This window comes from Ambystoma mexicanum, chromosome 1p (assembly GCF_040938575.1).
Source record: "Ambystoma mexicanum isolate Mex_15411 chromosome 1p, UKY_AmexF1_1, whole genome shotgun sequence".
Classification (NCBI taxonomy): domain Eukaryota; kingdom Metazoa; phylum Chordata; class Amphibia; order Caudata; family Ambystomatidae; genus Ambystoma; species Ambystoma mexicanum.
In genome coordinates, this window is record NC_090921.1 from 190,382,616 (window position 1) to 190,408,706 (window position 26,091).

Sequence of the window (26,091 nt, forward strand, 5' to 3'; positions counted from 1 at the left end):
GAGGAACTGGCAGAAGAGGACCCCTACAATGACTGAACCGCCCGGTGAAGCCCTGCTGCAGGTCCGAATCTCCAGAATCCGACGACAGAGAAGATCCTCCAGGAAACTTCTTCCCATGAGCTGATGGGACCAACCAGTTCACCCAAACTGCAATCCAGGACACCTCCTCTGGTCGAATTCGCTCTACAGAGCTATAGTGGGCCGGATAGCCAGGAAGGTCGGACCCTGTTTGGGTTTTAAGGAGCGCACCTTTTATTTGTTGCTTTGCTCTGCTGCTGGTTTCTTCCCTGGGTAGTGCAGGACCCTCCAGTCTTCCTACTTCTGATCAGTCAGACAGTGGCTTCAGGAACCGTGAGCCTGCAGGAACTACCAGGAACGTCTGCCTGAGCTACAGCTCCCTCTCCGTTTTAAGGTACTGTGCAAATCCAGTTGTTCGTTTCGTTCAGCCGCAGTGAAAGTGTTTGAAATCTTTCTCCAATCTGAGGGCTTGTCCTTGGCCCTCATTACGACCCTGGCGTTGGACCATGGTGCTAATAGCACCATAGTCCATGCCGGTAACTTACCGACTCCGCCATGGCGGAATGGGGAATTACCGCCCCATTCCGAGGTTGGCAGGGCGGTAATTCCCCATGCCGCCATGGCCCTTCCCCATTCCCATTTTTTCCCCATAGGGCTCAATGAGAATGGGGAAGGCGCTAAGTACGGTGCCGCAAATTGCGGCACCGTACTTAGCAACAAGGTCCCTTTGCGGGTTGGTTTTTAACGCCTGCAAAAAGCAGGCGTTAAAGTCGCCAACCCGCAAAGGGACCTCGTAATCAGGCGTTAAAGGGTTAACGGCGACTCCACCTTTTGCGGCGCCGTTAACCCCTTAACGCCAGGGTTGTAATGAGGACCCTTCTCTTCTCTTTGAACTAACTTTTCTACTAACCAACCTCGTCCGGAAACCGTGCCACGAACTTTACTGCGAACTACACTGAACTGTATTATCTTGAGCAAAAGACTTTTGAACCATTGACTTTGGCCCTAGGCCTTTTCTATCTGATTTTATCATTGTAGTCTCTCTTGTTCGCTTGCCCTGAGTACTTACCTGTTGGTGTGGATTCATTTCTGTTAACTTCTGTCTTTCCCTCCCTTTTAAATTGCTGGAGTGCCATTTTGCTCCCACTTCATTTTGTGAGCTTAACTTGTCTGGAACTTAGGGGAAGTGGTGTGGTGTGGTGTATTAAGAGAGTGATTTTTAGACTGCTTATAATAGTGTAATGTTATACATCTGAAGAGTGAAATAAATGTATATTCTTTTACTTGAAAACCTTGAGTCAGTGTTTGCCTGTCTGCTCTGCTACTGCTACCACTATAACTGTGTAGTACAGGCTTGTACCAAAGGTGAAATTGTACTGTCACTTGTAGTCTTCATTGTGTGTGGTGTTCCTAAAGGGTACTGCATATAATTCTGCATAACACCCTTGCCGTACGGTGGGGAAGTGGAAGTTGATGCCGTCTCACCTGCAGATTTTTTCTTGGCAGCCGCAGAGACCACCGAATCCGGGGACGGCTGTGCTCTGAGTCACATAGGAGCGGAGTCTGGGACCCAGTACTTCTTCTCGTACCGGTCCCTCTTCGCAGGGGCCGTGGATGGGTTCTTCAGCAGGGACAGTCCTTCGTCCCAGATGTCGTCCAGTAACGGGACTGAGAGGACGGTCTTCCTCTTGGCCTCCCTCCATTGGTAGAGGAAACCTTCCTTCTTCTGCTCTTCGGGGCATAGCTGGAAAAGCTCTGATGCCCTGGTCGATCATGGTGTTAAAAGAGCCAACTTCGTCGGGGGGGGGAGCCCCGGGCAGAGGGTGATGGGAGATTGGTCCTGTCGTCACCACCGCCGTTGTCCGTCCCCGTCGTCACTGTCTCCGTTCCCGTTTCATCCCTTGGTGGAGGGGATGGAGGTGAAGGATGGAAAGGAGGGGGAGGATGGATTTGCCTCTGCTTGCTCGGTGGGCTCCCCGACGGTCCAGGCGTCGCTGGATCGTCCACTGGGGATAAGGGCCCTTATCCCCGTACACAGGGTCTGCAAAGCCATCAAGATTGCTCCTGAATTGTCCTGTGGCGTAGGTATTGGTTGCGACGGCTGAGGCGCGGGGTCCTCCGTTTCCTCCACAGCCGGCGGCTCTTTGTCGGCGCCACCGTTGCTTTCTACGTCCGCCTCCTCGGGATCCTTCCCATAGGCCTCGAACTTCTTGTCCAGGATAGCTTTGACGCCATTCAGCTCATCCTCGGAGGTGGTATCTGTGTCCGTTAGGGCTACCGTGCCCCCCCCCTCTTTCTCATCCCAGGGATTCACGGGGGTCTTCACGATAGGCTGGAAAGATGTTTCCCTCCGGGGTGGCAGGGAAACTCTAGGCCCGGAAGTCGTCTCCACTGGGGTAGCCTCCACAGGCTTTGCCAGGGCTGCCACGACTCCTTTGATCAAGGCCTTCGCCGGGTGAATCAGGGCCTTCACGACCTTGGGCGCATCGAGGCCTTCACCTTAGGGGGAGGGTCACCACCTCACCCCCCTTGGCTTTCTCCGTCGGGATCGACCGGGGCTTCTCCTAAAGCTTATCTGGGTTCTCAGAGTTCCTTTTCCTTGTGGATGATGGCGTCGGTGACATTGCGCCCTGCCTGGCAGCCGAGGAGCGTGAACCAACGGCGCTCCCGGTGCCCGTGGACTTGCGGTGCTTTGCCTTTTGTTGGGCCCCCGTCGCCAGAGCGCCCTCAAAGGTCTTAGAAGACCGCTCAGACTTCTTCTTCTCACCTGCTGCTGGGCTCTTCCCCTCCAGCCAGTTGGTGAGCCGAGTACGACGGTCCTTCATTGTCCGGACAGACATGTTCTTACAGAACGCACAGTCCTCCTCCACGTGCGACTTGTCGGCGTGAAGGCAGTAGAGGCACCGGGAGTGCACATCTTCCTTGAAGACATTCTGTAATCCACATCCTGGGCAATTCCTGAACAGTTTGGATGCAGTAGGCGTCGAATCTCCTTTGTCCTGGGCCATGTCCGAATCGGGGTAGGCCTCAAAGGTCTTCCGGAATCCTCCAAGAAGTGTAATTCGATGAACATCCGCCCTTGAGGGGCGTACAAAATTCCGAAACGGGTCCCTGTTGATCGGAAGAAGAATCGGTGGAGCTTGAGGCTCGAATTGCCCGAAAAAATGAGAGTAAACTCTTCAAAAAAACGCAATATGCAGTAAAAGCTCGAGAGCTACAGCACGAGGACTGGCAACACTTGAATGTGTGGTAAAAATCTGAAGATGGCTGCCAGAGGAGGGGCTTAGGTAGAGGGCAGTCATTGGCTGGGGGCATTGTGACCCAGAGACCAGTGATTGGTTATTAGTAGAAAGACAGTTCAGAAACGAAACTGAAACTGATTTTCTTCTTTACCGAGGATTCCCAGCCTGACAACGGGGCATATTCATGAGCATGTGAATCCATGCCAGACCCCATGCTGGAGAATTGTCCTTTCTCCGGCAGGACCTATGCAAATTGTCCTCACGGGTGGGTGAATTGGAGAATTGGAGCAGCGCATATCGGACAAGGAAGATGCGCTCAAGAAGATGGTAGGACGGTTAGCAGCAATGTCCCAGAAACTCTCCATTTCTATAAAACACGCTGAGGAAAGCAAGGGCAGGTCTCTTGGACTGCCGTAGAGGGAGAAAGTACCCTCAATGGAGCTATTTCTGGAGCACTGACTGGCAGATCTCATGGCTCCTAAAAAACTCTCCAATTTTGTCTCAATCGAGCGAGCACATCGTGCCCCGCCACGCACTGGGATTGTGTGTCTCTTAAATGACAGAGACTGAGACACCCTCCTACGTATGGCAAGGGCAACAGGCAATGGAAATCAGTTTTTTTCCCAGATTGCACAAGGGAGGTACAACGGGCTAGACAGTCCTTTGATTCTGTCAAGAGGAAGGTAATGTCGGTCAGCATCAAATTCACACTTTTCTTCCCGGCCATGCTTAAAGTCTACCACCAAGGAACGGTACATGTATTTCACAACCCCAAGGATCCCTGGAATTCGTTAGAGATACACGTCCTGTCTGACCCGCATCCTGAAACACCGAAGGAGCGGCGCAATCGAGAAGATGTCAGAGAATAGTCCCCGGTCTTGTTTGATACACAGGCCTCACTCACGACCAAGTTGGCTGGGGATGGGCGGGGCCTGAGGGAGTGGGCTGACCATGGGGGTGAGGGTCAATTGGACCCTGAAGGAAACTCGAGGAAATATGACATTCACAGCTGTGAGATGAAATCCTAGAAGCAGTGGCCTCTGGCAGGGTTTTAAGGAGGGCTCGGCTGGCTCTGTTAGGGAACCCCGAATATTTTTCCCATGGGTTTGGTTCTCTTGGGTTCGGCGACAAGTACTTCCGGTTGGGGGGAAGTGCAGGGTGGGGGATTCTTGTTTGAGTTGATGGTTTGTAAAGGGGGTAAAGGGGAGGGGGTTGATTGGTTTAGCGATTGGAATGCCGGAGGATACGAGATGAAGGGGGGGTCGGTTCGATGTTCGACCAAAGCATACTGTGAGAGGGGCCCCATCGGTTGAATTACTCATTGTTGTGTACATGTATGGCGGTGAAGGATAGACCTAGAACAATCTCTTTTTTAAACTGAAATGTAAATGGGCTGGGGTCTGGCATCAAAAACCGACTGCAGTTCCTCAATCGTCACTCCCCAGATGTTGTCTTGCTTACAGAGACTCACTTGCAGGGGTCAGAATGTTGCTTTTTCAAGCGCACAAATTACCATACGACGATACACACGGGCTTCTTGAAAGGGACGAGAGGGGTCATGATACTGATACATAGACTGGTTCCCTTTTAGCTTAGAAAGGTGACGCAAGACCTGAGGGGACGTTATGTCCTGGCGACCCGGGAACTCTGGGGGTAGCCCAGAGGTGTTATGGGAAGGTTATAAGGTGGTCCTCTGTGGTGAGATAATTTCGCTAGTTGCAGCTCATAAAGCTGTCCATCATCAGAAGGTAAGGGAGGCAGGGGAGCAGGAGTGGGCGGCAGAGGAGGCATATTTCGAACTGGGGACCCGGGCCAGACGGGAAGAACTCTGCAGAACCCATGGTGATACTCCGGAATACTGCACTCTATTCGACTATACAGTGCATTGGCTTAAGAGAAGCCAGATCTATAACTCAGGGGATCGTGCAGGGATAATGTTTGCCTGGTTAGAGAGGAGGCAGGATAGTCACAGGTATGTGAGGGAGGTGGTGAGTCAGGGTGGAATCCGGGTGCTGAGATAGCGAAAGTGTTTGCAACATATTATGAGGTGTTTTACCGCACTAGACAGACCGGGGATCGGAATGAGGGCATTCCCTTCATGGTGGAAGTGGTTCTCACAAGATTGACCTCTGCCTAGAAAGGCACTCTGGACGCGGATATCATGGTGCAAGAGGTGGAAGCGGCCCCAACGCATCTTAAGTCAGGGAAAACACCTGTGCCCAATGGGTTTCCCATTTCGGTCTGAAAAAAACTATCCCAGACAACACTTCTGCATCTAAACAGGTTTTTTACTCATGCAGGGGCTACTGCCTCATTGCCTCCGGACCTCTGAAGAGCCCGCATAGTTGCTATTCATAAAGCTGGTAGGCCCCCAGACTCCTGTATGTCTTATAGGCCTATCTCCCTCAGTAATGGGGAGGTCAAGATCCTAGCGCGGGTATTGGCAGACCACCTCATTAGAGTTATTTCATCTTTGGTCCATCAATGTGGCTTTATGCCTGATAAGTCCACTAGGATAAATATTTGCAGGCTATTCATGGCCATATCGCAGGCACACATACTTCAGGAACCACTGGCGCTTCTTTCGGTGGATCTGGAAAAAGCTTTTGATTCAGTGTATTGTTTGTTTCTATGGGAAGTACTGGCATGCATGGGGTTTGGAGAGAATTTTCTGAGGTGGGTGCAGCTGTTATATTCGTCTCCAACGGTGGGGGCTTGGGTAAAGGGGGTGACCTCCCGGGTTTTCCCCTTGCAACAACGGACCAGGCAAGGCTGCCCTCTATGTCCCCTTTTATTTACATTGGCTATGGAACCATCGCCATCTGATTGAGAACTGATCGAACGTGGTCAATTTTTTGATGGATGTATGGTGGTGAAGACAATGGGCCTCATTACGACCCAGGCGGTAAGTTACCGCCTGGGTCGTACCTTTACCACCATGGCGTAAACTATGTTTACGCCATGGTGGTTGGCGGACTTACCGCCCCATTCCGAGGTTGGCGGGGCGGTAAGTCCCCAATCCCCATTTACCCTTCCCCATTCCCATTTTTGCCCCATAGGACATAATGGGAGTGGGGAAGGCGTTAATTACGCCACCGTAAATTACGATGGCGTAATTAACATCAAGGTCCCTTAGCGCCATGGATTTTAACACCTGTTAAAAGCAGGTGTTAAAACCTCCATGGCGCTAAGGGACCTCGGAATCAGGCGGTAAGGGTCGGCGCTGTTTACGCCGCCGTAAACCCCTTACCGCCTGAGTCGTAATGAGGCCCAATGTCTTGCAATATGCGGAAAATCTTTTGATTTACCTCAGCAGACCACAGGAAGCCTGCACCCCTGTTACCTGTACCCTGCAAGAGTTCCAGGGAGCCAGTGGGCTGAGGGTGAACTGGGATAAATCCATTATTTTCCCCCTACAGGGTGCAAAAATTGGTTGCCCCCTGTACTGTCTATACAGGATCTCGGCTGAGGGCTTTAAGTACTTGGGGATCTCGGTGGGACTGGACCCAACTTACTATGTGATATACAACTTGCACCCTATCACAGATCTGTTTGCGCGAGATGTAACGCATTGGAAAGCTCTCTTGTTTAAATTACTTGGGAAAGCTGCTCTATTCAAGATGTTAACTCTCCCGAGGTACTTGTATATCCTACAGAATGTCCCGGTGCAGATACCCAAGGCTTAATTTAATAAAGCTGACGCAGCTCTCCTGAATCTGTTGTGGGGGATGGCTGGTTTACCGCCCGCTCAGACTCTGTATAGTTGCCAGAAGAGACGACTGCTGCCGCCCATGTTACAGCATGGTCGGCAGGTTTGGAGAATTTCCCACCGCCAGGTTGGGTGGGGAGGTAGGGCTACCCTTGCACAGCCGCTTTTGGAATAATGTTCTTGTCCCGGAATTTGGGAAGATTTGTAGACTGGAGGTTTGGGAGAGATGAAAAGCGTGGTGTCTGGGAGATGTATTGTGCGAGGGGGTAAATTCTATCTGATAAATTCAGCTTGCCGGCGACAGAGAGGTATCACTATCTCCAGGTGGCCCATGCCCTGTCGGCCCAGTTCCAGTCATTACAGGAGGTCCCAGCGAACCTTCTCCTGGCACGCATAGTTTCAAAGACTCTCTATCCTGTACCAGGTCCTTACAGCATTTGCCACCAAAGATTTGGTGAACCTTAAGGCACGGTGGAAACAAAATCTTGGTCCACTGGAACCGGAAAATTGGGTTGAAGCCCTATTGTTCCCAACGGAAATTGGCATTTCGGCCCGGATAAGGCCGATACAATTCAAAATACTACACAGGGTCTACTATTCTCGAACAGCCTTGTTAAATGGGGTAGGGAAGATAATGCTTAATGTTTTAGATGCAGCGGCAGAGGGCACCTTTTTGTATATCATTTGAGAGTACCCGCGAGCACAACTCGTCAGATGCACCGGCACCATTCATGAATGGTGCCTGTGCATCCAACCTCCCCATTCCCATTGAGCCCAATGGGAATGGGAAGTAATGAATACCAGTACCCGAAATGGGGACGGACCAGGTCCGCCGTATTCGGAATACCCCGTATGTCCCCATTGCCGGGTGCCAGTAATTTCACGAGTTTGGCAGCAGCCGTGCGGGTCTTACCGGCACGGCTACCGCCAAACTCGTAATGAGGCCCAATGTTTGAAAGGGTCCTCTCTGTAGCGGGGTTGTGCATACCTGTAGACACAAAATTATTGCTGTTGGGGGGGTGGGGAGAAACTGGCTTCACCCAATATGAGAAACTATTTGTGTCCACGGCAGTTGGGTTGATGGAGCGGGTGGTGGCGCACAGTGGGAGGCACCAACTCGCCCAAGACTGTCAAAATTAGTTGCCGAAATGGACAGCTGTAAGAAAAAAAGAGTATACAATGCAAGGGGCTGTCTTGGGAAATCGGAGAAGATTTGGGAGAAGTGGGATAGGGGTAGATAAGGGGGAGGAGCATATATGTGTAGATGGATATAGGGTATTGCTCTTGACATTTGATTCTGGCTTTTCCCCTTTTCATTCGACAGTACTTTGCTGCTATATGATTCAAACAAACCTGGTGGTGTTATCCAATCGTGTTTTAGGGGTTATGTCTGTAATTTATGTTGGACAGTTTTGCTTTTTACTCTATGTGCAAAACACAAATAGTATTTTATTTTTTTAAATGTCTCACTGAGTGCACAAAATGCATTATAGAGTGGGGAAGGGCACAACTTCAGAAACCTTACAATTCTTCAAAGCAGGCACTGCTCCTTATATAAGGGCTGAAAGTCACTGACCCTTTCTTTATTTATTTTTTTATTTTTGAATTTGTAAAGCGCACTACAGCCCATGGGCATCGAGGCGCTGTTGCAAGAGGATGTCTTAGTTACAGGAATTAGGCTTGGCTCATGGTTAGAGGGAGCAAAGGCCTAGCTTAGTACAGTAATGCATATACATAAATGTTAGAGACAAAAAGCTGCTGTGGTACAGTTATACAAACAATAGCGTTTTGACAGTTTTCCTAAATGCTTTGTGCGAGTCAATATTTCTCACGCGCGTAGGGTGGGAGCTCCAATTAGTTGCTGCAATGACCGGAAAGCTAGCTCCTCCTGCCCGAACCCTAAGGGTCTTAAGGATGGTGATCCGATTTGGTTAGGCGGTTCTTGTGGGTCTGTCAGATGAAGATTTGACAATCCGTTGTGAAAGGTAAAGGGTAGCGGTGTTATGAAGACATTTGTGGGTGAGGGCAAGGGTTTTCAACATAATGGGCCTCATTAGGACCCAGGCGGTAAGGGGTTTACGGCGGCGTAAACAGCGCCGACCCTTACCGCCTGATTCCGAGGTCCCTTAGCGCCATGGAGGACTTAACACCTGCTTTTAGCAGGTGTTAAAATCCATGGCGCTAAGGGACCTTGTTGTTAATTACGCCACCGTAATTTACGGTGGCGTAATTAACGCCTTCCCCACTCCCATTATGCCCTATGGGGCAAAAATGGGAATGGGGAAGGGTAAATGGGTCAATGGGGACTTACCGCCCCGCCAACCTCGGAATGGGGCGGTAAGTCCGCCAACCACCATGGCGTAAACGTAGTTTACGCCATGGTGGTAAAGGTACGACCCAGGCGGTAACTTACCGCCTGGGTCGTAATGAGGCCCAATGTGTTCCTTGATGGGGAGCCAGTGGACAACTTTCATGGTTGCTGAGATGTGACTCTTTTGGAAATACCTGTAGTGGCTATAAGTGCATTGTTTTGTACCGTCTGTAGTTTTCTGATGTTTTTGGCAGAAGTGCCAGCCAGAAGGCCATTGCAGTAGTCAAGCCGGGACTATGGACCATTGAGCTGTGGCTACTGGATGTGCGATATATTCTCCAGTGTCTGAAACCGGAGGTCACCTCTGTGTAGTTGTAGCTTAGTCCAGTAATATCATCAGGAATGCTGCCTGTTGTTTAGTCTTTAGCTCGTCCAAAGCTATCCTGCTTGTGAGACTGGGATAGGGGTGTTAGCTACAGAGAACGATGTACTTTAAATTAAAACATATTGGCCCTCATTACGACCCAGGCGGTAAGGGGTTTACGCCGGCGTAAACTTCGCCGACCCTTACCGCCTGAGTACGAGTTCCCGTAGCGCCATGGTGATTTTAACGCCTGCTTTTTGCAGGCGTTAAAATCCATGGCGCTAAGGGACCTTGTTGTTAATTACGCCACCGTAATTTACGGTGGCGTAATTAACGCCTTCCCCACTCCCATTATGCCCTATGGGGCAAAAATGGGAATGGGGAAGGGTAAAATGGGGATTGGGGACTTACCGCCCCGCCAAGGTCGGAATGGGGCGGTAAGTCCGCCAACCACCATGGCGGAGTTGGCAACTTAGCGCCATGGACCATGGTGCTAATAGCGCCATGGTCCTCCGCCAAGGTCCTAATGAGGGCCATTGAGTGTTCCTGGTGAGCCAATAAGTAGGAGTTCTGTTTTTTCACCGTTAAGGCACAACCATTTTTCCACCATCCAAGATTGAATCTCTGAGTAGATGGAGTTAAGAGTTTTGCTGTCGGCTTCATGGTCCCCAGTTAGCGGGTTGAGGACCTGCAAAGCTCGGTGAGCTTTGGACGAGCTAAAGACTAAACAACAGGCAGCTTTACTGATGATATTTGTGGACTAAGCTACAACTCATGTTAGCTGGTCACGCGGCATTTCAGTAAAGGGAAAAGAAGCTTTTGAAGATTTACCTACACAGAGGTGACCTCCGGTTCCAGACACTGGAGAATATATCACACATCCAGTAGCCACAGCTCAATGGTCCATAGCAACATATGCTGAACACAGATTTGGCATTTTTCATGTGAAAGGGGAACGAAATTAATCTTCTAAGAAAAAACGAGTGTCCTGAAGATGGCCCAATATTTGTTTTATTGACCACCGCAGACAACGATGGTACTTTAGTAAGGGCCAAAACATATGTCGACTCCAAAGGAAAACCTAATGTTTTTTTCCTATGTCATGCATATTGTAAACAATGAATATGTTATAAGAATATGTAAATTGTAGGACCCCGTGTTTGTAAAACGTAATGAGTGGAATGAAAGGTATGATTGGTGCATAGAGAAGCCAAAAAATGTTTTTTAAGATGTTTTTATAAATTAACATTAAAAGTGATTTATGCATTTGTAACAGTGTATCCGGTCCAAATAATTTTTTTGCCCATCAGGTGTTTTGTCTGCATAACAAATAAGCAGTCACACTGTACCTATCCCTGCGTTCTCATAGGACCACGAGAGAGGGGTAGTCAGTCTGGTTCGTACTTTTTCTCTTTAGAACCTACCTTCCTACAGACTAGACCCCCCGAGAACAAAAAATTAGGGAGTACCCACCCATATAGCTATCCTGGATGCTATTACACCATTCCTTGTCTTTGGTGAGGGTCGGTGGGGTGGGATCTGGTGTTTCCAGCTCTCTGAAGATCGCAAATATTTCTTTAGATCCTGACTTGCCGAAATTCAAGGGAGAACCAGGCATTTGTGTGTTTGGTATGTTTGGCCTTCCTGTAGGTGAGAGGAGCCATGGCGTCTACTGCTTGGGAGATGATGGAGATGTAGTTAGAGGAAAGGGTGTCTGGGTCATTGAAAAAAAGGGGGCTGGAAGGCCGGCACAAGTAGGTGAGGTAGTAGTCGTTCCTTGGTGAGTTGCCGGGAGCTCCTAGAGAGGGCAGGTGGGAGTGGTGGCATGTGTGTAGCGGGCCCTTTGATGAGGTTAAGCTCGAAGTGGATGGCGTGGTGATCAGCCCAAGGAATAGGTGTAATGGAGGTGATGGAGAGAGTGCAGTTTTGGTGAGCGATCCAATCAAAGGTGCATCCTTTTATGTGGGTAGGATTTGTGACTGCTTGTTTGAAACCTTAGGTAGAGAGAGCTTTATTGAGGGAGGCTTTGTGAGAGTCAGCCGTGTCATTCAGGCCTAAGTTGAGGTCTCCTAGGAGGATAGGTTTGGTTGTTTTTTAAGATTGTCCGTGATGGCATGGACGAGGGCTTCCTGGAAATCTGTGACGGGTCCTGTAGGACGGTATAGAATGTTGAGGGTGATGGTGCAGTTGGGTGATGGGCTGACTTTCAGGAGCATGTAGTCACTGTTGAAGCAGAGTTCTCCTTGTACCTTTCTGATTGGAATTGACTCTTTGGCGATGAGGGCTACCCCTCCACCTTTTAGAAGAGGGTGACCTTGTCTAAAAATGGTGTAACCCTGGGGGAGGGCTAAGGGTAGGGCAGGTCCTGATGCTTCATGAAGCCAAGTCTCAGTGATGATTAGTAGGTCAAGGTTTGAGTTGGTGATGAGGTTGTGAATGTCGAGGGAATGAGCCGGGAGCGGCCATGCATTAACAAGGGTGCAACTGAGTGGGCAGGGATAGGTTGGGGGCAAGTAAATTGGCCGGAACAGTATTCTTAGCAAGAGGCAAATTAGTTGCATCAATAGGTGGCAACATTGGGCCCAACAATTCAGGAGGAGCAACATTATGACTATGTGGCACAATGGGTCCTTCAACAGATAGCATATTGTGAGGCGAATTGGGAGCATCAACAGGTGGCACAATGGGTGCATCAACAGGTACCAAAATGTGTGCATTGACAAGTGGCGCACATGCTGCATCAACAGGTGGCACAATGGGTGCATCAACAAGTGGCATAATGGGTGCATCACCAAGTGGCATAATGGGTGCATCAACAGGTAAAAAATGGTTGCAACAACAAGTGGCACAATGGGTGCTTCAACAAGTGGCACACAGGGTGCATCAACAGGTGGCATATTACAAGGCAAATTGGGAGCATCGACAAGTGGCACAATGGGTGCATCAACAGGTAACAAAATGGGTGCATCAACAAGTGGGACACAGGGTGCATCAACAGGTGGCATATTATGAGGCGAATTGGGAGCATCAACAAGTGGCACAATGGGTGCATCAACAGGTGGCACAATGGGTGAATAAACATGTGGCAACAAAGAGCAGATCAGCTCAGAAGGTGCAGCTTTCTTATTGCGGGGCACAGAGGGTGTAACCACCACAGGCAACATATGGGCATGATGGATTGCTGTAACTACTTCTAATAGTGGGGGTACTGTCTGGGTCGCATCTGGTGGACACATTGGGGTAAACAGATTGCTTTATAAAACGTTTATAGTAGTAGGCAAGGTGGAGGTATCAGCATGTACCCGTATTGTGCTTGAAATAGAGCTAGCGGGGGAGGAGAGGCCTGCGTGCCTGACGAAAGAACCTTTCTCCTCGGGCGATTGAAGATGCAGCCGTGTGGCTCCTCTGCACGGCAAACTGAAGAGCTAGAGACAAGGTGTATGCGTTGTCGGTGAGGGGGTGGATTGATCCAATCTAGGCAACTCCTTAAGCTGGGACACGTGCGAATGGCCTAGATTCTGACTTCAGTGGTGCTGATGGCCGAGGTGGGGCGGCGAGTGGATCTTGACCCTATCAAGCCGTTGCGCACATAACTGAAAAAGGTGTGCACACCAAGATCCTATTGCTGCACAAAGGCAAAAATAATTAGAGGGAACATTGGTGTCGAGTCAAGTGGCTCCTTGCTGAAAGGCGTGTTTTTCTGTCAACCCTGGTCTCAGGTGACTATAGCGAACCGGCTTGAATCACAAGTTGTGTGCAAAGAGAGGACCCACAAACAATTCTTCTCTTGTCATGCACCCACACTCTGGAACTCGATCCCTGTGTCGGCTCGAAATGCCCCCACAATTCTCCAATTTTGCAAATCTCTCAAAACATGTTTTTTTCAATAAGACCTGACCAAGGACTAATTCCAATGGATGCACATACAGACGCATAGATTCCACAGTACTGCGCTACTGTTAAAAGACACCAGTCCAAATGCTGCCTACCCACACTCTATACATCGCCCCGCTGCTCTCGAGCTAAGTCTGTGCTTTAAACAATAAAATGAAATAAAAATGAAAATAGCCATGGATGTGTCCCTGACAAGTTGGGGTGCTCTCTGAGTCTCGGGAGCGCAACACAACTTGCTGGAGCTGAGAGGAATCAAGCTGGCCCTGGTTGCTTTCCTCCCCTCTGTGGTAGATAAGAATGTGCTAATACTAACAGACAACTCAGAAGCCATGCACTACCTCAATAAAAGAGGTGGTGTGGGGTCTTTGCTGCTATGCAGAGAAGCATTGGGACTGTATTTATTTATTTATTACATTTGTATAGCGGGCAGGCAGCCCAGGGGCATTGTGGCGCTGTTACTTGTAGGGAGACATAGTTACAATGGGTACAGGTTGTGCCTTGGGTTACAGTAAGACAGTATCCTGTGTCAAGCAATAGGGAGTATCATACAACATCATACATGGTAGTCCTGGGCGCTTGAGCAGATGGGGTTGGTTAGGCGAACAAGGTGGTTTTTTTATGGCTTTGCGGAAGGCAGTCAGTGAGGGTTCAGCTTGCACTGAGGTGGTAAGGGAGTTCCAATGTAAGGTGGCAAGGTAGGGGAAGCTGGCGCCACCTGCTCTAGCTCTTTTGACCCTAGGTACGGAGAGCATATTGCCACAGGGTGTCCTGGTGGGTCTTGTGGAGGAGACTGGGTGGATTCTCTGGGATAGGTACGCTGGGGCAGAGAGGTGGACACACTTGTGGGTGATGCTTAGTGCTTTGAATATCATTCTTTCCTTTATGGGGAGCCAGTGGGAAGCTTTTCTGGCAGCAGTGATGTGCTCTCACTTGGCAATGCCTTGTGCAGCACGCAGGGCGCTATTTTGGATTACTTGCAGTTTCTCAAGGTTTTTGTTGGAGGTCCCTAGGAAGAGAACGTTGCAGAAGTCTAGCCGAGAACCAGTGATGGCTCTGGCTATGTTGGTGCATGTGTCTTTAGACAAAAAGGGGCTGACTGAATTGAGAAGTTTTGCATGTAGGCAGCAGAAGAGGCGATTGCGTTTACTTGCCTGGTCATAGATAAGTTGGAGTCTAGATAAGCGCCTAGCGTTTTTACTGTGTCCAGTACTGGAATTCTGATTGAGTCAATGCTGAAGTGGCTAAACTGGGCGTCAAGTTTCTTGAGGGTGTTGGGGGATCCTAGGAGTAGGAGCTCAGTTTTGTCGGAGTTAAGGCAAAGGCCGTTGATAGCCATCCATATTTGGATTGTGTTATATATGTTGTTGAGAGTCGCGCAGTCAGTGTCATAGTCACCTGTTAATGTGAGTACGATCTGAGTGTCGTCAGCGTAGTTGGTGTAGGAGATGCCCATGGCGTCAAGGATAAGGAAGAGGGGGTGGGTAAAGATGTTTTATAGGGTGGGGGAGAGGCAGGAGCCTTGGGGCACACCGCATAGCAGTGGCTAGGTCAGAGAAGACCTGCCTGGCCCTGCCTTGGAGGAAGGAAGTGATCTATGTGGTAGCTTCTTGGGAGAAATTGGCTGTGGAGGTGAGGTGATGGCAAAGAATGTCGTGGTCTACAAGATCAAAAGCTGCAGAGAGATCGAGGAGAAGGAGCAGGACAGGTTTGCCTTGATCCCTTGCGTCATCCATTTGGTTTTTGAGGTTGAGTAGGGCGGTCTCTGTCCCGTGCCTAGGGCGAAAGCCGGATTGTCTCAGTCCTAGGAGATTGTTCTCTTCAAGGAAGTGCTGGACTTGCAGGTAGGCTGCTTTGTCTAGAATCTTGAGGAGGAATGGGACAGTGGTGATGGGACGGTAGTTGTTGGGGGAAGTAGGGTCAAGTGTAGGTTTTTTTATGAGCAGTCGGACCCATGCTTCCTTGAGGCATGGTGGGACTTTACCTGTGGTGAAGGATGCGTTGACAAAGGCTGTTAAAGGAGCCAGGGTGTCTGCGCAGTCTTTGATGATGGAGGCGGGGCAGGGTTCACATTTGCAATTAGAGGGTTTGATATTTTTCATGAGGTTGACCATGTCTTTCTCCTGCATGGTTTTGAATGAGAAGGTGGAGGGGGTCTCAGTGGGTGGGGAGAGGGGGGGGGGGTTTGGGGTAAGGGTAGAGGGGTAGAGAGCGCCAGTTTGGTGTTCAGAATTTTGGCTTGGAGAGAGTTAATCTTTTTGCGCATGGCTGTTTGGATGTCATCACACCATGCTTTGTCTTTGGTGAAGTTTTGTGGGGTGGGTGTAGGGGTCTCAAGTTCCCTGAATATGGCGAACATTTCCTTGGTGTTTGATTCGGCCTTGGAGATTCTGTCTTCAAATGATTTGGCTTTGGCTTTGATGATGGCTTTCTTATATTCATTTGAGAGAGATTTGAAGTTAAGTTTGTCTTTATCATCACGAGATGTTTGCCACTGGGCTAGTGCTGTATGTTTGTCTGTGCGCAGTTTGAGGAGGTCATGGATGAACCAGGCATTGGTGTGGCTAGTGGGTTTGGTTTTGCGTGGTTTAAGTGGGGTAGTTCTGGGTTCTGGAGAACAGCGTCTCTCTGACGGCTGCCCATGTTACCGGAATGGAGAATATCCCGGCAAATGCCTTAAGCAGACAGACTTCAGCCTCCCTCGAGTGGGAGCTATAACAGGACGTTCTAGAGGAAGCTTTCTCCTGCTGGGGAGACAACCCATCTCTGCTCTGGGATCCAATTTTGGGTCATTCAGAGCTCTTGTGGCAAGATTGTGGATAGGTACTTGCAATAAAATGGGCAGTAACCTATCTGAAATATTATTTTACAGGTAGAAAAATGCATTTGGTCACTCCCCCCTGACATGGGTAAACCTTCGAAAGGATAAAAAAAATATGTTGTATTTTTGCAATGGTTTCTTGCCCTCCAACTTTACTGTTTTAGTGTCGAGCATAGGAAGGGAAAAAAACAGGGGCATGTGTATTTCTAGTCAGTGAAGATAGGGAATCCGGACTCAGAAGGCAAAGGGTATGTGACGAATCACAGGATCTTGTCACTTCTCCCCATGGGGGAGCCCTGCCCTATGAGGATAGGGAGGGGAGCCTGCTATGCAACTATCCCCCTAGGGGTGGCGACAAGCAGGCCCTCCCAGGGAGAGACTCCCCTACTGGGGATAGGGACTCCCGTTCCGTGAAGAAACTCCCTACAACCCTTTTACCTGGACCAAATTTAACATCAGGGCTTCATGTGACTCCAACAAAACAAGCCACTGTTTGTTATTGTAAAATAACCTCCACTGTTCGACATATGGAAAACACTGTGGTGACGAAGTATTAATGCAACCGAGCATTAACAATTTTTCATCAGAGAGAGAGAAATGACTATGGATGTCGCTGAGCAGGACCGAGCCGAATAACAATATAAAATGTAAAGAAGGACTGGGAAGCGAGAGTCCTGAAACTCTGCAGTTTCAAATCGGCTTAGGTGGAGTTGCTGAAGGAAAGCGGAAAGCCCCTCCTTCGGCAAGGTCTAGCCTTGATTGATCTGTGGCAAGGCCAAGAGAAGTATTTTTACATCAACTTGCTCATCAAGTTTAATAAATCTTTTTTTTACCATCAAACAGACGTTCGACTATTCTGGTCCTCAAGGACAACACCCCCGCCTTGCACTATGTCAACAAGATGGGTAGTGTGGGTCACTTAGACACTGCAAAGAGGCCCTGTTATTTGCTTCTAGGAGAACGAGAAAGCAGTGAACATTCACATTGCTTGCAGTCTATAGACTCAGCTAGATGGGCTGAGCTAACTCAGAGGGCTGTTTTACGAGTGAGAACAGGGAGATTGATCAAGAAATAATCTCCATGTGGGTGATTCCCCAGAGCAACCAGATTGTGACCAGCTCAAATGGTAATGCAAGAGTTCTGGTGTGGAGATCCCTGGGCAGTGTACTGGGATTTTGATCTGGTGTACGCATTCTCCTTGTAGGGAGGATCTACTGACCCAGTCGTGTGGCATTGTGGCAGAGCAGTTCATCCCCATGCCAGAAATCTGAAACTTCATGTCTGGCTATCGAGCGGTTGAGGTGGATTGGGATCTGTTCAAAGCAAACCCTCTCTATGTGGATAGTCATTTGTCTCAATATTTTATACAAGCTGGTTCACAAGGAAGTTCAGAAAGGGCTTTGCACTAATTCCAGAAGAGGACAGGTGGCATTGTGTTGTATCTTGGCACGCGTGGAATGTTGTTCTACTTCGTAGATCAACATTCCAGGCGTGTCAGTTGTTTGTTGGTTTCTGCTGCCCTGCAGGCTGCTGCTTGTTGGGGTCCAGAATAAAGAGATTTACATTACCGTGCCTCAGATCTCTTCATTGGCGACAAGGTAATCTGGACCCCGTTCCATGCATGCGGGGAGCACCGCCTCCAACCCCGTTCTTGAGCAGAGCCCTGGTGGATGATTCGGGAGACAGCCTGCACCCGGCCAGAGAGGGTGCTGCGGGCCAAGACGAGCGTGAGGCGGTTCGCGTACCACCTGTGGCAGCGGGGGCAGTGGCCAACAGTACCCGGGATGGAGGAGAAGCTGCACGCTGCCTGGTTGCGCCGCATCAGGCAGTCTGTGCCCTGTGGAGGAAGGGCTGCAGTGAGATAGGAGGTGCTGCGGTGGCGCTGCGGTGCGCGGCTGCCAGGCCAGCTGACGGCAGCCCATCTCCAGCAGTAGAAGGAGGAGGGGCTCCGGTGGTGCTGCGGAGCGCATCTGAACTGGAGCCCTGAGGTTGTTTGCGGCTTTGCTGTCCTGCGAGCATTCTTCCGGCAGAGGAGGCGTCATTGGAAGAAGCCGGATAACGGCGCAGGCGTGAGCCTGCATTGGGGCGTCCCTCAGCATTACGTCCCCACCCGGTGTGATGCAGGGAGCTGCTTTGGTGTGCTGTGGGCATTCCTGAGCCCATTTCTCTGCCCACAAGTGACGTGCACGCTCTGTCAGGGCCAGGAGAGCGTGGACAATATTTGATTTACTTCTCTATTCGGCGTTCATAGAGGCGTATTTGCCTGGAAGAGGCGGAAGAGTAAAGGGAGTTCATTGTTGATCTACATTTGGTCTAAAAGGTGGTGCTTATGGATATTTGGAACCTCAACTTATAGAGAGGGACCATTGATCATAAATAATTAACAGTTTCTCCCCAGTATACATATTTACAGTGTTGTTGGTTAAGGGGTGTGCTTGCATAGGAGCAGTTGACATTTCAGCGAAGAGGCTATCGGTTTCCATCTGTGTGTGTTCATAGTATACATCAGTCATGCTTCACACTGCTGCCAGACCCCCACCTGGCTTCTTATCATCACCAGGGGAACCAGCATCTCCATGGGATCAATGAATTGATGCCTTTAAGGTGTAGTTGAGAGCAGCTGGTGGTGCAAATTTCAGTGATGATGAGAAGGAAGCCGCACTTTCGAATTGCATTGGCATGGAAGGTCTGCGAATATTCCGCCATTTGCCAGGTGAGGATGTATACACCCCTGGTAGTGGTGGGGAAGGTGAAAGAGTGGTAAGCACCTATGAGACTGCTTTAAAAAAGCTGGAAAGTCGATTCGGCAGGAGGATTAATGTGGTTTTGGAGCAATATAAATTTTTCTCCAGAGCACAAGGTGTGGGGGAATCCATTGACTCATATGTGACAGCTTTGCGAACATTGATGGCTACATGTAGGTTTTCCAGGATTCTGGATGAATATAGAAGGGACCAAATAATGATGAAGACCATCAGTCTGAAGATAAGAGAGAGACTCTGGATCGAGAGTGATCCGCCTTTTGACAAGGTTGTGGAGATTGCTGGGGCCATCGAAGCATCCAAATCTAGTGTGCAAATAGTCACTGAGAAGGAAGGTCCTAGAGACACCATACAGGCTATTTTATCACTAAGTAGAAGGAGCGGTTTGGATAACAAAAAGAGATCAGACAAAGGGGACAACCAAGGTTGGAGGTTGCCCAAAGGAAGAGAACCATGCAAAATGTGTGGCTGGTCTAGTCATCAAACTGGTTCAAAGGAATATCCAGCTGTTAATATTGAATGTAGAAGGTGTAAATGCAAGGGACACTATGCACGCATGTGCAAGGTCAATGGGGAAATGCAATCCAAAGGGGTGATTGGCATGGTGGTGCCTGATTGTTGTGGAGTAGATCAGGATGTTGGTATGAATGGCAAAACTGATCGAGGCGTCATCCTGCATGTGGAAGGCGTGGCATGAAAGGCTCCGTGGGTGACGGTATTGGTCAGCGGCCATCCTTTAGAAATGCTTGTGGATTCAGGTTCACCATACACCATTGTGTCACCAGGAACATACAAGGAGAAGTTAGGGAAGGAGTTATCAAGTTTGTGTGCTTCTGACATAAGTCCAAGTGCATATGTCCAAAATCCTATCAGTGTGTTGGGTAATGATCAAGCTCACATTGAATTTAAAGGTCGGCATACCATGGGTAAAATATATGTTGCACTTAAAGGTACCAGCGTGTTGGGTTGGGATGAGCAAGCCGCTTTGAGTATTGAAATTTGGCCAGGAAAGGATGTTCCTGTGATGAATATTCAGGATGAAGCTGGGGGAGAGGAGACCAATACTAGTTTAACAGCTTAGCGATTGAAAGATGAGTATCCAGAAGTGTTCTCTGGTAAATTGGGGAAACTCAAAGGTTTTTCCCATCGCATTGTCCTCAAGAAAGGTGCCGTATCCAAGGTACATAAGGTGAGGAATGTACCGGTAATGGCGAAGGAAGGATTGAGGTCTGAATTGGAAAAACTTAAGTCTCAAGGGGTCATAGAAGAAATAGAATGTTCTGAGTGGTTGTTCCCTGTGGTACTGGTCAAGAAGAGTGATGGTGGTCTCAGGATGTGTCTGGATCTTCGCGAGTTAAATTCCAGCATTTGGATAGATCGCCATCCATTACCAAATATTAATGAATTATTGCTTACTTTGGGCAAAGCAACATGTTTTTCAACATTTGACTTATCTGCCGCTTACCACCAGATCGACTTACATGTAGATTCCAGACATCTTACTTCTTTCATAACCCCATTTGTTGCTTACAGTTTTTGCCGTATGCCATTTGGGTTGGCATCGTCATCTGCGGTGTTCCAGCGTCTCATGCAAGAATTGTTTAGTGGTGTGGATGGAGTGAGCTATTTCCAGGATGATATATTGGTTTGGGGTAGTTGTCGTGCTGAACATGATGACAAGGTGCATGAGGTCATGAAAGGGTTAAGGAAAATGGGTTGACTGAAATTGTCAAAATGTCAGATGGGGGTGGATAAGGTAACATATTTGGGTAATACCCTCAGTGCTGGTGGTGTGAGTCCTAAATAGGATTTGGTGCAGGTGATGAAATTAACACTGGCACCCATAAATAAGGACCAGTTGAGGTAATTTTTGGGATTAACAGAATATTATGTGAAATTCATTCCCAATTATGCAGAAAAAACAGTGGTCATGAGAGCCTTACTCAAGAAATGTGCCAGATTTGAATGGTCTGATGAGTGTCAGGAGGATTTAAATACGGTGAAGGATGGTGTGGACCAGGCTCCATGTTTGAGATCATTTGACCCTAAATGTAAGACAATTCTCAGGGTGGATGCTAGCGAGGTGGGACTTGGTGCCGTGTTGGAGAAATTGTATGATGGTGAGTGTGGACCGGTGGCATTTGCTTCCAGAGCCCTGAGAGATGCTGAGAGTAGATATTCGGTGATTGAACGGGAGGGTCTTGCGGTGACATGGGCATCAAAACATTTTAGAACATTTCTGTGGGGCATCCCTTATGTGGTCAGGACAGACCACAAACCGCTGGTGCATGTATTTTCCACCCGGGGTATGGTTTCAGTTTCTCCAAGAATATCGAGGTGGGTGTTAGAATTACAGGAATACAATTTCACCATGGAATATTTACCTGGAAACAAAATGTTGTAGCTGATTGTTTGTCCCGGTTACCAGCAGTGAGGCCAAATGATTCTAAAGATGAAGTGGTTGGGGAGTAGGAAATTCAGATTGTCAGCATTCTCCCCCCAGTTGATAAGGATGATTGGAAGATAGAAAGTGAAAAGGATGTGGAGTTGTGTTGGATTAAGGAAGGTTTGCTTAAAGGGTGGGGTGCCGTTAGAGGTAAGCCTGAAGGTAAAGGTTATGCCCAAGTGTTGGATGAGTTGGCGGTAGGTCCGTGGGGAGTGTCGAGGGATGAGAGGTTGGTTCCGCCTGTTGGAGAAAGGAGCAGGTTGGTGGCATTAGCCCGTGAAGGTCACTTAGGTTGTTCGTTAACCAAGAGGAGGTTGCGTGAAGAGTATTGGTGGCCATCTATGGAGCACAAGGTGGAAAGGATGGTTAAAGATTGTTGTGCATGTGCGTTAAGTGATAAGAGCAAAGTGGTTCACTCACAGCCCATCCATCCTGTGGAAATTCCCAAAGAAGTGTGGTCGAAGGTGGCCTTGGACATTATGGGTCCATTTGAGTGTTTACAGCAAGAATGTAGATTCTTGTTGTTATTGGTAGATTATGCGTCCAGGTGGGTGAAAGTGGCAGCTTTTGGCAGTGTGACGACGGTGTGCGTCATTGCTTTTCTAAAAAGAATATTCGACAGAGAAGGTGTACCTGCCACCTTGGTGACGGACAATGGTGTTCAATTTGTTTCCAAACTCATGATGGAATTTTTGAGGCAATTCGGCATTGAGCATCACTGCACTGCATTGTACAACCCGCGTTCTAATGGTTTGGTGGAAAGAGTGAATGGTGTGGTTAAGAGTGCCATTCAACTTGCCTTGGCAAATGGTCTTGATTGGCAGGATGTGGTTACAAATTATTTGTCTGCGTATCGTAGGACTCCATCGGTGAGTACTGGAAAGACGCCTTTTATATTAATGAGAGGGAGGAAGCCAGGGTCGAGGTTAAGGTGCATGGCATTAGGTGGTGGTGGTCCATGCGTCATGGATTTGGGAGGTGTACAACAGAAGATATTGGCACGTCAGGAGGCCGTGAGATTGAGTCAAAGCAGTAGAAAGGAGTTAGAGGTGAATGTGGGGGATGTGGTGTGCGTTAAGAATCCCAGATTTGTGCCGAAGGGTAGGAGTGTATTTTTGCCCTCCATGAGAGTTGTGAAATGTGGAGTGGGATTTGTACAACTGGAGGATGGCTCTAGATGGAGCAAAAAACATATTGTTGTCCTGTGTAGTGACAAAGTTGAGGTACCAAAGAATGTGGTTCCGGAGATTGGTGGGGGTGGGGGAACTTTTGATTACAACCCAGATTGTCATGAAGGTCGCAAGAATGTGTTAGCAGAAAACATTGTGCGGCCGAGAGAGGTGGTTGCTTCTCATGACATTGAAGGGGATGGCGAGCGGTGTGATTCGTCCAGTGGTGGAGTGCATGGGAACAATGGGAATGATGGTTGTGGAACGCCTTGACAAGTTGGTGGTGGGGAAAGATGTCATGCCAGAGTCTGTGGTCCCCCCATCAGGCTCAGAGATTATGTGCGGTAGTACATACAAATTGTTACCTTTTACAATGTGATAGGGGTATAAATGCAAAGTTGTTATATTATGTGTGTTAGTATAAATTGTTGTTATAGCTTATTTTATGAGATATAAGTGGAAGAACATTTTTGGTACTGTTATGTTATATTTATTTATTTATTCATTTGTATTTGTAGAGCGCGCAAGCAGCCCGCAGGCATCGAGGCGCTAATTCAGAGCTTAAGGAGGCTTACTTAAGGGTTACAAAGAAGCCGCCCCAGAAAGAACTTATTTATATTTAGGTAGTTACATGTTACAGTATATTGCAGGTTCTAACACATCAAACAAAAAGGTTGGTCTTGATGGCTTTACGGAGGACAGTGTGGGAGTCAATAGCTCTGAGGTGGGGATGTAGCGCATTCCAGAGGGTGGGGGCAACTGATGGGAAGCTGGAGCCGCCTGCACGAACTTTGCGAGTCCTGGGAACAGACAGGAGGTTAGAGTACTGGGATCTGGATGGTTTGTGAGTGGAGGGTTTGGTAATCCTACGTGTTAGGGAGGGAGGAGCAAGGTCATGGAGACATTTGTGAGTCAGGGCCAGGGCTTTGGAGATGATTCTTTGTTGAACAGGAAGACAGTGGACTTGTCTTCTGAGTTCAGAGATGTGCTCTTTACGCGAGAGGCCTGTAGCGGCTCTGAGTGCGTTATTTTGAACAATTTGGAGTTTAGCAATATTCTTGGCAGAGGTGCCAATGAATAAGGCATTGCAGTAATCGAGCCTCGAGCCAATGATGGCCCTGGCGATGGTGAGGCAGTTTTGTTGGCACAAGAGGGGTCGGATTGAATTGATATTGGCATGTAATTCTCAATGCACCGTGATGGTGTTTCCGTAAAATGTTTTTGGTGTTAAGGGGGGAAGATATGTTGTATCCTGGCACGCGTGGTGGAATGTTTTTCTACTTCGTAGATCAACATTCCAGGCGTGTCAGTTGTTTGTTGGTTTCTGCTGCTTGTTGGGGTCCAGAATAAAGAGATTTACATTACCGTGCCTCAGATCTCTTCACATTGTGGCAGAGTGTTCCTATTGTGGATACCTGTCAGACAGCATCTTTCAACAGAAATTATCTTCTGGATTCCTTAGCTGAGGAAGATGGTAGATTGGGCAGATCGGTCCTGCAAAGTTCCCTGTTGTAGGTTCTGTCACAGACATTTTCCTGCCTCCTTTCATTTTGGACACAGCTTTGTAAGTCTTTAAAAAAATAACTCTATGGGAGTAATGTATCCATTAGAGGAACAAATTACTTACATCTGTAATAATTATTTCTTCCACAGATTCCTCATCACCTTCCCACATTCCCTGCTAAAATGAAAAGGTACTTGTATTAAAATCTTTGCCAAAAGGGTGACAGTTCTGCCATTCCTAGCGATTGCCCAAGGTAAATAATGTCCATACTAGGGAAATGGCGCTGGCGTATCTGAGTTTATTTGTATGTGGCATCACTTCCAGCACATTTCAATGTGAAGGAGTCATGATGGAGCCACCACGGAACTGCTGGGCACCACATGATGGCTGGAGGAAAGATTTCCGGAGTTGAATGCATCAGAGATGTATTTCAAAAGGTGAGGAACATCTGCAAAGAATATTTTATCCATAAGAATGAGCATTACCATTGGTAAGACATGTGTTATTTTAAGCATCAGTGTATAGGGAAACATTTAAATTCCCCAGTCATGTTCTCATTCATATATTCACATGTTTGACTCTGAGGGCAAAGGGAGCACCTAAGCTCTTCTGAATGTTAAGGAATATTCAATATATTAGAGTGTTGTAGCTTGCCTTAGGTGTTCAAAGTGCCTGTATATATAGCTTGTCTTTTTTCTCATACCTAACATGAGGTAAAGACCTTCAAATCTGCACATGTTAATTTGTGTAATCTACCTTTTGAAAGTGGCCTACATATTTTTCGTTCAGCTGGAAGAGATTGAACGAGAGATCATTAAGCAGGAGGAGACAGTGGATCCAGATTACTGGGAGAAGCTTCTGCGGCACCATTATGAGCAGCAGCAGGAGGACCTGGCAAGGAATCTGGGGAAAGGAAAGCGGGTACGAAAACAGGTCAACTACAACGATGCAGCGCAGGAGGACCAAGGTCAGCATTCGATATCTCTCAATATATTGCATGCTTTGGTGACGCTACTCTCTGACCAAGCCACCAGGTTCAAGAGGGAATTGCGTCTGTTGCAAATGAAATTGTGTAGGCACAGCCCACATTGCATACTCTTCTCTCACAGATTCACATGTTTCCAGCATCCCAGTTGCAATGTTGAGGATTTAGAAGTCTAAGTAACATTGTTAACAACTTAAATGTGTAATAATCAACTTGATGTGATCTAAAGATGGCATTAATGTTGCAATGTAATAGGCATGCATAAACCTAAACAAAATATCTTCTTAAACCGAAAACAGTTAACAGAAAGGTAAACAAAGAATAATTATCAACCATAAGATGATTGAACAAGAGAAATATCCATTCTATTAGAATCCCTTTGAGTCGGCCCAATGTAAAAGCAAAAAGTACAGTCAGTTAACGGATCCTCTTCAAACCTGAAATAGCCCTATATACCGCCAGTCAATATAGCTAATTCCCTAGTGAATGCCTGTCAGGATAAATCACCAACATTCAAAATAAGATAAATGCGCAAACAGGTCCAACAATTGTGGTGCATCAGACTCGTCAGGAGACAGACATGGTGGCATTGTTGCTGACTTTCCTTTATTATCAATTACTAACCTATGGTGTTCCTAGGTCTACGATTCTTGGACCTACTCTATAAAAGAATTCTAAATTGTTGTTTGTAAGGAAGGTTGTTACAAAAACAAGATTCTCTTCTGTCCGGAAATCTATGCTAACCTGAGATAAGGACAGCCCTATCACTGTAAAATGAAATATACTACACTTAGGCCCTTGGCTACAGCAATTGAATGGTGGCTGGTTTCTGACCCCCCACACTAGTATGTCTTTCTTAATGGGGCTCC

General features: G+C 48.0%; 1 protein-coding gene across 14 annotated transcripts in view; it reads left to right on the forward strand.

Annotated features, from left to right (window-relative positions):
* CHD3 (chromodomain helicase DNA binding protein 3) overlaps nucleotides 1-26,091 on the forward strand; it is a 2,755,261-nt gene that overhangs the window by 1,537,042 nt on the left and 1,192,128 nt on the right. For all 14 annotated transcript variants that reach the window (XM_069646310.1, XM_069646296.1, XM_069646309.1 and 11 more), the window contains exon 26: nucleotides 25,027-25,204. In XM_069646310.1, coding sequence (XP_069502411.1) covers nucleotides 25,027-25,204 — 178 coding nt within the window. The remainder of the gene's footprint in view (nucleotides 1-25,026; nucleotides 25,205-26,091) is intronic.